The sequence below is a fragment of the Coturnix japonica genome, chromosome 6 (genome assembly GCF_054131305.1).
Source record: "Coturnix japonica strain WE chromosome 6, WE-NBRP24, whole genome shotgun sequence".
NCBI classification, from domain to species: domain Eukaryota; kingdom Metazoa; phylum Chordata; class Aves; order Galliformes; family Phasianidae; genus Coturnix; species Coturnix japonica.
In genome coordinates, this window is record NC_140668.1 from 28952679 (window position 1) to 28965214 (window position 12536).

Below are 12536 nucleotides of genomic sequence, written 5' to 3' on the forward strand. Positions count from 1 at the left end.
ATACCTCATTTCCTTCAGTGATGTGTGTGCACTTTCTAAGGGTTATGTTTGAATCAGGCATCAAGGTTGCATGAATCTTCCCGCATCAAGATGCTGCTGATGCATGTTTTAACTTTGCTGAGGAAAAGGAGAGCTGTAAGTGTGTGCATGTGTGTTTTGATAAAGGAACAGAGATTATTCTGGCAGTTAAAAAATACGCACCATTGTGATTTAGAAATTACTACTTGAGAACTACCATGACTTAAATGTTGAATTCATCTTCCTTCTGCTGTAACAGTTGGTAGGAAATTGAATTATGCATCAGATTGTTTTAAATTCATCTCCCCAGAATTTCTCTAAAACAACAAATAATTATTTTCTTTTTGTACAAATTTTTAAAGAATTCAGAAGTACCAAAACAGCCTCTGTAAGTAATGAAGATATTCTCCATGTTTTCTGTATCTCAGTGCTCATGTACAGGGCCCACTGTTCCACAGAGGTTTCACAAGAGTTACGTACTTCTCTGTGCTTTCAAGTTTTTGGCTGCTTCTCACTTAACCATGTGCACATTAGACTGTGGAGCTACAGCCAGCCCAGGAGTGAGCTTGGGAGTCCTATATCATTTGAGCTGCCTTTTTTAGCTTTAATTGTGCCTCTCATGTTTGTGCACTGTTGTTCCTCTGCAGTCCCAAGATTCTGATTTACTGATCACATACACATCTTAACAAAATATGCTTTGTTACAAAGGAGAGCTTGTCTGACATTGTCTGCTTCCAGAATTTTTGTTTGAGCTTCCCTTTGCAGCCATAAGTTTGTATATGTCATTTGAAGAAGAAATGAGGGGAAAATAAATAAAGGGAGAGTAAGATCTTGACTAGTGGCAGATTTGGGGTAAACCTTTCTTTTTTTTCTAAATTAAGCAAGGTGAGCAATAGCTATTAAATAAAAATTATCTTGATAAATGGAGCTGAGGAAAAATAGCAGTTAGATGTTTGTGTAATCTTAGCACAAAGTATTTCTAAAGCACTCAGATAATGAATTTCATTTTGCTCATGGAAAAAATGGTTTGCATGTATTTAAGGTCTACTACATTTCCACATGTACTTATGTATAAATATATATATAACATATGCACACATTTATATTTTAATTTCCAAACCTGACAAATGTAGGTGTATGAATACATTTTAATGTAGTGGATCTCAGACTTGTCTAAATCGAAACCTCTCAGATAAGTAGCACCCCCTGTTACGTCATGGCAATGGTTTGTATGTTAACCTGATCAAAGAACACTGAACAGTCAACGAAGTTTTATTGCCCTCTTTAAAATAAATCAAAAATGCTTTGTGTGACATACCTGTAACAAATGGTGTTGCAATTGATTAAGGTGAGTAGAGCTGGGCACTGGAGAATTCTGCACTTACTTGGCAGACACATTACTTCAACAAGTGTTCTTCATTCATTATTACTTTTTCTATTCTTCTCATGTCACTATGGTAATTGCAGCACAGTGGTTGCTATAGCAAAAATGATTAATCCTCCTTTGCTGCTTTGCTGTTGTCTGTGTGCTTGCAGAGGCTTTTTATGCAATCTGCTTGTACTGATTTTAAAGGAAATAGAAATGTTGGAATTCTCAGAAGTAATTACAATTAAAAATTGCTTTCTTTGTATTTAAAATTTTGGAAAAAAAGTATTTGTTAAAGAATTATAGGGATTTTCGTGAAGCTTTCTGGAATGAGAGCAATTTTTTTTCAGCAATGAAATGAATGTGAACTGGACACACAGACCTGTTATTTTCTGTCTGGACTGAAGATAAATGAAATATGTCTTTAAGAGAATGACCCAAAAGCAATTAGCATAGAATATTATGCTGTTGATGCAGTCTAATAATTCATTTTTATTGTGAACTAATTTTATAACTGCTATTGACCTATGATTGGTTCAGTGGAGATTGTTAAATCATCCTTTGTGATATCTGACAGGAGAATTGAAAGCTTTATTCCTTGGTCATTGATTTTGCTTAGTTTGGTGGGGAGATGAGTGAAAAGTTGCTGTTGAATTGTAATGATCTTTCCAAAAAGTAACTAGGTAATATTATTGATAATGTCCTCATGAGTGAATACATTAATAAAAACATATAAAAACATCTCAGGCTTTCTCAGGGTTGCATTTAGCCAGCTTCTTACTTGCCATTTCTTTTTTTAGCTGCTGCTCAGTGGTCTTTGTGGTCTTCTCTAACTTCTGGAATCATATTATGCATGCTTGCTTTTTGACAAAGCGTGGATTGGGTTTATTCGAGTTCTACTGAAGTCTTTGAAAGACTTACCTCAGTTTTTTCTCATGTTTAGTATCTAGTCGTACAACCAGTAATTCTAAAACTATCTTCTCTGTTTTTCTCCTTACCAAGTACCTGCAGTGTTTCGTATGTCTTACTTGAATGTCAGATGGTAGTAATTGTTATTTTTCTTACAGGTTTTCATAGCTTGTTGCTCCCTGCTCATTATATTTAAGCAGTATAACAGAACGCCTAACCTTTGTTTGTTTTCCTTAAATCCATTGATTGCACTACACAAAATGCATCTTGTTGAGAGATCTGCAGCTTATTATAGACTTTGATTGTCCTCCTGCCAATGTTACCTTAATTGTGCTGATTTTATGCCTGTGGAGTTGCATTACTATTCTGCTGCTTTTAGTTTTGTATCTCAGCTTTCTCTTAGAACATCCGTGCCCTTATGTTTTTCCTTCAGAATGTCAAATCCTCAGATACAGTAGTTCCGTATCAAACAAAATGATGCATTTTGCTAAATAACATCTTTACAAAGTACTTGTTCTCTGAGCACTGTGTTTCTTTAGTCGATAAAAGGCCTCTCTGAGACTGAGACGCAGAAAGACAATACTTATGTGTTTGGAAATACTCTGCAGATGAGGAAAACTGTAATTACTGTGAAAAGTCCAGGTGAAAAGATGTCAAAGCTGATGGTTTTAAAGAATTTTGTGGCACCTTAGGTAAGGATGGAGTTGGTTTTGTGATAGATGCGCTTTAGGTTCATCACTTTGTTTTTAATCTCATGTCACATTTTAACTCATTTCTCCCTCCTGCTTGGATTTATTAGTATGTTTGAAAGTCTGGAAGTCTTTTTCTGCAGTTTGCTTACACACACTGTTTAAATATTTTTCTTTCTATGGAAATGTTACTATGGAAGTATACAGACAAACCTAAAATCAGAATTTTAACACGAAGGATAGTGTTATCAAGGTATTTGTTATGTTCACAGAACTTTGAATCATCTTTAAGAGTTCTTTGCACCTGTTTTTTGAAGTTGTGATTCATGTTTTCTAAAAGCAGCTGACATTGAATATTTTAATAACGTGTAATTATCTTAGTAATTTATGATAATTATCTCTGTCATGACCATGTATTTGAATGCCTAAAGGAATATGGTGACAAAAGATTTCTAATCATTTTATTACCTCAGAAGATAAACTTAAGATAATGAGCTTTCAAACAAAATAAAGTTGGTTTGATTATCGATTGTATTGGACGTTATAAGTCTCGAGTGTATTTAACCACATCTAGTGCTATAATGTGCACTGAAATTACAAGTAACTTTGAGATTTCCAGCAACTTTAAGTAAAATAGTTTAAAATCCAGACAGTTGCCAAAAGATAGAATAATAGACCTTGGGCCCTGAGTGAAGATTCTCTTCAATCTCTACAAATAAATGTCATGACTGATTCTAACGTCTTGTTCTTGTGGTTAGTAGTTGTAGCAGAATGAAACATAGATATACGTTTTGCTCATGTAGTATTTCTGTTCTGTGTTCTATGCGTTTGTGTTCTGTTTGACCAGTGAAGGCATTTTGCTCTTAAGATGGATCATAAGATCTTATGAGCCACTGGACCATATGGAAATGGATGCAAACTGCATGCAGCTTTGCAAGAGTAATATTGTTTGCACAGTAATCAAGAAAATACATAATTGTGTTTAAATATTAGTAAATCTTTTGTGTAACTAGAGAAATTTAAAGTACAAGTGTGAACTAAAGCTGTGTTCAGATTTATTTATCCTTGTGTCTGAGCTAGTTTGGAAGTGGACAGTGTTCGTAAAATGTGAGAATAAGCAGTCAAGATCCTCCTAAAAGACACAGAAGTGACCATTGCTCTGGTGGTGACTAAAATAAGGTTTACTTGCAGGATCCCAGGAAGAATTTTGAAAATGGTCACACTGAAAAACAGCAGGATATGCTACATGGGTATCAGGTTTAGCTCACTATAGATTACAGTACATTATTAAGTAATGTTATGAAAGGTGTTATTTTGCTTTTTGTTGTTGGTTGTGGTTTTGTTTTAAGCTGAAACTTGTCTAACTTATTTTACCTAATGAGCTCATCCAGCCATTGTCACCAGTGTCATACTCATTAGTAAACCCAGCGGAGCTTCATGCACATTCTTTTCACCTATGAAAATCAGATCAAGCTGCAGCAAGTGTGCTAATGATGCTCCTTTTCTGTTTCTGGCTTCCTCCGCCTTTGTAGAGGAATTTAAATTTAAGATTACATTTGAAAATTGAAGGATGTTTATTTAAATTGAGAGTTAAACCAAGCATGAAGACGAGAAGAGATAGCACTGTATGTCCAAGGAAGGTCAGTTATTACAATGAGATTGAGCTCTTCTGTGAGTAGTTCCAGGGGTATTTTTGTGTGGTCTTCAGGATCTGTAGAGTTATGCCAAAACTTGGCATTTTAGCTGGCACTTCAAAACCTGAAAGGCTGCTGTATCCATTTATTGGTTTCACATAGTGCCTTTGGAAAGGCTACAGAAATACAGTAGTCATTCATTGTATTTCTAGTTATTGCAGATCAGGCCAATGCAAGATGGAAATATGAAACTGGATAATGAAACATTCTGCTCTAGACCTCTGCATAGGGCTGGTTTTTAGGGAGTTGCTTCTTGTTGGGTTTACTTAACAAAGACCGAGGCAAAAAACTGCATTTAAATGAATGCGATATTCACAGATATTTTGGGTGGGTTTTATCCTTTCTGTTTTTATCAAAAATGATAACAGCTGTAAATGATTAGAAAAACATTATCTTTTTCAACAAGATAGGTTTTCTTCAGAAAATTACTTTTGATCAAATAATCTCAATAGTAATGGAAGGATCTGTACACTGTATTAAGATATGCATTAGGAAAAAAAAAAAAGCTGGAGAAGAATTAAGCACAAATAGTATGACAGACATTGAATGCTGAGACTTCATTCTCTTGATTGCTACTGCTCTGTAACACAGTATTTAACTAATTGTGGGTTTTCTTAAACTATTCTGCTACAACTCAGAAGATATTCTTGCTTCACTGATAATGTTTTACCAGGCATCTTTGCAACTTAAATCTTGTCTAGTAAAGGCCTCTGTTTCTGTAGTTGATAGCTTGCAAATTAGAGTTTCTCCCATTTTATGTTCTGAAAAAGCCTGCTGTCTGTGCAGTATTTTATCCTAGTTCAGGTAAGCAAAAATTAAAGAGGTTACTAGCTTTAATTATTCTATTTGATTGATGTAGAAAGAAAACAAACCAGATTAATGAGTTGGTGCTGATTTAAGACCTGTCAAATTCACTACTCATTATGTTAATTTCTCTGGTCAGAGGTAGCTTACTTTCCACTCTCTCTGGACGCTGACATACTGAATTTCTGCTACCAATTATTCTAAATTGTTTCTTCTTGATAACTGAGCTGCCATTATAATTTAGGAGGGGCTTTACTGTGAGGTAGAATAATTTGAGAGGCAGATGGTAAGTAGAAAACTATCAAAGGTGACGGTTTGGCTTTATCACTTGGAGGTATTTGGGGAAGACTGATATTTTTTCAGTCTTCCTCCCCCTTATAACCCTATTTTCCAGCTCTCAGCTTCCTTACGTAATACTAAAAAATGGTTCTGTGTCATAGAAATATAATTTGGCACACTCAGGAAGCTGTAATTATGGTATAAGTAAAGCATGACAAAATATGTAGGTTGTGGTCAGTAGTATATTTGGATATAATTAGGGATGCATTAACTTCTGAGGGTGATCTGGTTTTTATATAATCAACTAAGGAGACTTTGTCAAGCAGCTGCACAAAATCCAATTAAAATATTAATACCAAGATGTTCAAAACTTCGTTATGGACATGGGGTGATTTGAAGAGCTGACTTTTTTGATTACAGTGGAATTTTTTTTATATTACAGTTGTTTGCTGGTTGGGTTGTTTTGTTTTCTTGTATTACATTTTTTAGCCTGGAAAAGCAGATTGTCTGTATTTTCTCTGGACTGGAGTATAGCATCTCTTCAACAAGTCACGTTTGACATATTTGTTTACCATTGGGACTTTCAGTGATAATCTTTAAAGCAGCAGTTCTAATTTTTCTCTGACTGCCTACATTGCGCTGTTTCACTGTTCTTACTACTCAGCCCATACGAGGAATATGCTACGAAAGACTGCAAGGTCAAAATCATATAATGTGAACATAGGGATTTCTCCTGGAACAGAGAATGGAAAATCAATCTGCTTGTTACTATATACTGTGTGTCAGAATTCTAGAGGCAAATATATATCACTTTTTTTAATGTGTAAAAGATCGTTATTCTATTAAAGGTACTGGAAATGAATGCGCCAGAAGAATGTTCCTAAAGAGTTGTAATTTACTCAGATTTGCCTAATTCTGAAAGCCTGGAATTTAGTAGCCATTCTGTTAGACAACTTTCCTGTATTGTTTATTTACCTGTTAATATAGATTAATGTACTGTGTGTGGACTTCTAAGGCTTAGTCTTCCTGACAATGCAGGAGCTGAAAATGAGGTAAAAAACTAAATTACTTTGTACAGTAGACTTGTGACGGTCGATCTATAGAAGACATAATCTTCTTCCCAGCTAAACAGAGGGACTGAGAATATTACTAAGTATTTGCTCTTCTAAGTATGTTACTTAACAGTAGAAATACAATCTAAAACTTTCTCACTGCTATGGGTCAATATGAAAATATTTGAGCAAAGATGACCTACAAAGAAAAGACCCAAATTAGATGATTATGATGGCTAAGATTTATTTTTTTTTTAATATCTAGTCATTCTTGGTCTAATTTTTCACAATCAGAAAAAATAAACAACTCCCAGCTGATCATCTCCTGCATGCAGAGTTTCCGAGTTTACAAATGCAAGTGGACTTTTTCTATTCTCTTTGGCAGATGGTGATGGACGGAGTGAACATTTGTTACCAGTATGTGAAGACATAAACTGTCAAAAAAGTGCCATCTACTTAACTAAGCTAGGAATGGACCAGGTATTGTGACTTTGGGATTGTCAAGGCAAAGGAAAATGCTGTGTTTTGTGCATGTGCTCTGGAATAACCAGGTACATAGAAAACATTTCATATGACATTGTTCATTTGGTGTCAGTTAGGAAATAATCCTTGTTTTCTCTTGAGTATTTGTTAACTGCTTCCAAGACCTGACTCAGCACAGAATTGTCAGTTGTTTTAAATAGATTTAGGTATTTTTCCTAAGTGAAATGGATTTCTTTTTCTTTCACAGTGGATTCCAGTCTTGCAAGACTTTAGAAATAAAGACACACTTTGGGGCTTTGTAAAAAATCAAACTGACAAAACTACATCACAAGTTTCATTTCCAATGACCCTTCATATTGGAGACTACAACATGGATGGCTACCCAGATGCCCTTGCTATACTTAAGAACACGTCTGGAAGGTAAAGATCATTATCTGGATGTTTCATGACCAGTCAGACCAATCATAATTCTAGTGCATGTTGTTCACTTTATCTGGTGAACAACATGTCTAATCTCTGCCCAGGGCAGTATGAAGTGCCATTTTAGGCTTTCCTCCCTGATCACAGGAGCTGTTTCTCCTTGTCCTTTCTCATCTTCTGTAAAAGAGCACTTGCAGTGTTATCTAGTAACACCAGTCTGCTGAGAGTTCAAGGAAACTCATTCCATGTCATATCCCATTTTATGTCCACTGGTTGGAGACTGCTAAAGTATGTGATAGCGTGCTTTGCTCCTTCTGAGATCGGTGTTTTTTATGCATCTCGTCAGTTACTGGTCACTTTATATTATCCAGTTTCAACTAAACTAAAATCATAGAATCATGTTGTTTTTTCTCCAGAGAAAAATTTTTAGTCATCTGTATAATGTGTTTTTTTTTTTCTCATGGTGTGCTGTGATGCACAAGTGGCAAGGTTTTCTTAGTGAATTGGCTTTGATGATATATGTAATATTTAATAAAGATACTTGTGTGCAAAGACTCCTTGCCATTACTTCACTTCAGGTATAGATGTTCACAGTGTTTTAGCCTATATGTTAAAGGTAGGCTACAAGTACTAGTTTCATTTCAGCTTAATATTTCATTTCTTTTAAGTTCTTCTCTTCTTGCCCTGCATTTTTTCTTTTATTTTCTGTATCAATCCGTACCCAACTTCTTTATGAAATAAGCTTGTTTTTCCCCCTCTTCTGGGTGCCTCCAAAACAGTTCTTCCATTTAAACTTTACTACTGAAATGTACCATGATAAAATCACTTTTTCCCTGATGAATACATGGTTATTGGATTCCTTGCTATGTGAATGTCACGTATGTTTTTTTTTTCCTTTTCTTGATCTCATCTTGCTCTCAGGATGTTTAGTGAGGCTACTCTGTGGATTTTTCATTACCTTTCCGTGTTGTTGAGAGTTTGCTTTGCTCCTTATTTGTTTGAATGTTTCGTATATTTTTTGTCCTCAGCAGGAAATGGCAGCGCCTTTCAGCATTGCTGCAGTTTCCATTGATCAGCTAAACTCTCTTAAAGTTTTTTTAGCTATTTTGCCAATTGATCCCTTTTTACGGAAGGCCAAGCAATCATTTGTTCAAAGACAAAATGTTCTGGTTTTTTAAAAGATTATCTAGTGTTGCATATGCTTAAGCGATCAGAATGTAATGGATGCCCCACTTAGAGTAGATGGGATTCATCTCATACTTAGTGGATCGTCATCTCGTGATTGTAGCTGAGCAATAGAATTGCTGTGCTCGTGTAGGATGTTTGTAGGAATCGATTTGGCTTTTTTTTTTTCCTCTGAGATTCCTGATTTATCTATTAGAAAGGGATATTTGTATTAGCAGCAAGGAGTTGATATTTGTTTTGGGGCACAATAGAGAAATTTTATTTTTTTCTGGGAAGGAAAGAGAGAGAGCTGCCATGGTGAATTATGTGAGGATGAGGACCATTCATTTCTGATTCAGTTTTTCAAACTTCAGTTTATTAATGTATGCTGTCAAAAATCTTGCTGCATCTCTGCAATCACTGAAATTAATCAAAACCTATTAGGTAGGTTGCAGCCGGACAGTGTGTGCTGTCAGTGGAATATATACTGCAGTGTTTTAAATCTTAGAGGGAAGGAAAATGAAAGCTTCTAACATTCCCTATTAACTTTGTCAGTGTACTTGTTCTCCTACTTTTTCCTTCATTGTTTGCCTTCCAGCCCTTTGTCTTGCTGCAGTCTGGTGTTACGACAGGTGTAGTGATCCAAGCTGGGAGCCTGTTGTACATTGAGCAGTTAGTGATCCGCATAACAGTTGACCTGAGTTACAGCTTGCCTGTGCTGTTCTGCACATATCACTTGGCTGCAGGACAAACTTCGCAGCTAACAGAGAAGCCTGTGGGCAGCTCCCACTTGGCACCTGGTGATGATCCCACTGGCATGTCCTTGTCTTTACCTTGAAGTTGTGTGTGTTTTTGTGAACGTTGTTTCGCTTGACAGTAGAAATGATGAATAGAATTGTTTACTTTTCTGAAAAATCTGAAAGAGCTCTAGAGACCATAATGCCAGTGAGCCTCACTATCGATAGGATATGCACTGTATGTCCTTCAGTCTGTCTAGTACTGTACAATTTGTGTTTTCCAGCTCTCGAAGAGCTCTAAGATTATCTATGATACTCACTTTTTCTCTCTCTCATGTCATCTTCTGTAAAAGGTATTTTAATCAATACTGTATGAAGTCTTCATATCTTTCTCATTGGGACCTATGATGAATGTGCAGTTCTTGCACTAGCGCATTACAGGGAAAGATCTGTCATGGGTGTATTTATAATCTAGCTGTGTATGTTTTATGAGAGTTGGGTGCAGAATCATAGTTTGAATTAATGCTCAGAAACAAAAATAATGGAGAATCTCACTTCAGTGCTTAAAAGAGCAAGTAGACAGAATTTAGACTTTTAAGACACAGTTAATTCAGATCCTCCAGTGGTTGCCTAAATATGAGTGACTCACTGACATTTCTGTGTTCAAGTTCCTTGCATACTGACACATGCCTAAAACTGAAGAGCTGTGTGCTTGTATTCTGCCTACACAACGTTGTGATTCAGACACAAAGCAGTGAGCAACAGAGCTCTGCCACTTCTTCTGAGCCTTAAGATAACAGCTGATGTTCTGTTTTGGTTTTTCTTGGTTTTTATTGTTGTTTTTCAAATGTGTCAGAGAAGATGGCGATTCTGTTACTGCTCAGAATCTACACATACCAAGTTAAACCACTCAGACTATGAACGCCAGGTTTTTTCCTCCATAGCCTTGCTTAGTTGGGATTTTGCATCTTTTTTGCAGCATCACTGGATAATGGTTGTAAAAAGTTTAGACAGCAAACTAGAACCAAGGTTTCTCCTCTTCCACTTAAATACTGGGCATCTAAACTGCAAAAGGCGGTTCTTCTGTTTGTTTTTACTTAAGGCCCATACATTTTGTGTTTGGGGCTGAGTGAGTATCGTGATGGTTAGGATATTTCAAATGGACTTCAAGAGGATTTCTGGAATTCAGAGGTGGAGGGAGAGTTAAGTTATCTTTTCATACTTTAAGGAGCCTCTCTTCTCTGCCAGGCTTATACTTAGGACAGAATTTTGCCTGTCTGTGCTGTATTTGTCTTTATTTTCCTTGCTTCTGAAATTACTTATTCAGTTGGGTGTGTCTTAAAAGTTATTTTGAAACTTGATTTCAAAGTTGAATGACACCTTATTATACATAAGGACTGAGAGAACTAGCAGGTAATTTGACAGGCTGCACAAGGTAGGGTTCAGAGAGCTGAGGAAGTCTGGAAAAAGAAGTAACTAAGGAATAAACTGCATGTTAACACTGTGTGTTCTTAATATTTCTAGAAAAGTAATGAAAATAGTTTCTGTACCAGTGATCAAATGTCACTTTCACAGTCATTGTTTCTGAGAAACTATTTCCTTTTAAAATATATAACTGGGCCATAGAATAGAGAGAGTTAAATGTGTGGGAATTAAATTAAAAGCTCCTCTTAAATCAGAGCAAGTTAAAATGGAAACCTTATTTAATTGATTTTAAACACTTCTGAATCAAGCTGTTTATTTCTTTCTCTGAAGTCTTTCATGCTACATCTACAAATCTAATTTCAGTGATTGATTACTGTGATTAAATGATAAAGCATTTTTGTAAACTCTTGACCTCAATCTGCGCCATAGCTTAGAAAGCCCAGCTTTCCTTCTAGAAGGTAATTAAAAGAGGCAAAACACATTGCATTCATCTGAAAATATACTGATACATGATGATGGAAGAATATCATTAAAATAAATTATTTTTTGTTATAATTCTGGAAAGTACTTTTAGATCAATTCTTGTAAATCCCTACAAAACACTGCAATGAAGACAGTAATTGTAGTTAGGAATAACTTCCACTTGTTGACCGTCCTGGTGAGTAAGTTAAGAAAATGATTAATAGCTTCAAATATTCACAGAGCTGCCATAAGCCCACAGTGTTTCATCTCCTGCCATGTCCTGTGCTTTCAATAAAGGCATGTAATGCTATTTTGACTTGAATTAACACTTCCACATTAGAATTCCAGTCTGCAGATTTCTCTTCAGGCTACATACATGAATATTTCTTCCTTCTGGTTATGACTTCATTGGGATTTGTGTGTGGAGAATAACAGCAGGTATTTTTATCAGTAGTTACTCATTGGTTCGTCTCTATTTGCTCTCTTATCTAAACTTAGTAATTTTTTCACTTCTTGGTTTTTGAATTTGTAATGTTGAAATCTGTACTGCATATAAACCTGTAAATGCTTATCTTTCATTCTGCCATGTAATTAGATTAAACCTTTTTTTCTTAATCATTTGTTTCCATCTTGTTTTAATTAGATACTAATAATTGGCATCTTGAATTGCAAACATGTAATCTAAGGAATCATGCTTTCAGTGACGCTTTCGTTCAAAGCCTTACTAAAGTTTTCAGTGGTAAAATAGATACTGTATTTCCAAGCATACCATTACTTTATCACAGACTTTGGTGATAAATAGCAGTAAAGATGGAGATTTGGAGATAGTAAAAAACTGAATATGGACAGTTGAATGTAAAGCTTTGAGTGTAATACATCTGTATGAAGTTTTCCAGGTACTCCTGCACAGTGTAAAATCAGCGTGTGTGTGTATACATATGTGTGTGTGTGTATGTATATATGTTAGTTCTTTGTATGTGTCTACTTGTAAGGACTCAAACTGATCATCTTTTCCTAAATCATTGTTAGTTTTA

At 35.5% G+C, this 12536-nt stretch overlaps 1 protein-coding gene across 4 annotated transcripts in view; it reads left to right on the forward strand.

Moving 5' to 3' along the window:
* The window catches only part of ITFG1 (integrin alpha FG-GAP repeat containing 1), a 60692-nt gene that overhangs the window by 24733 nt on the left and 23423 nt on the right, over window positions 1-12536 (forward strand). For 3 of the 4 annotated variants that reach the window (XR_001557701.3, XM_015873924.3, XM_085551044.1), the window contains 2 exons: window positions 7197-7291; window positions 7542-7714. Coding sequence is in view for 3 of the 4 variants with exons in the window: in XM_015873924.3 (XP_015729410.2) it covers window positions 7197-7291; window positions 7542-7714 (268 nt within the window). In the remaining variant the exon portion in view is untranslated. Of the gene's footprint in view, window positions 1-7196; window positions 7363-7541; window positions 7715-12536 lie in introns of all 4 variants that reach the window. The other variant, XM_085551045.1, reaches the window with a different exon arrangement.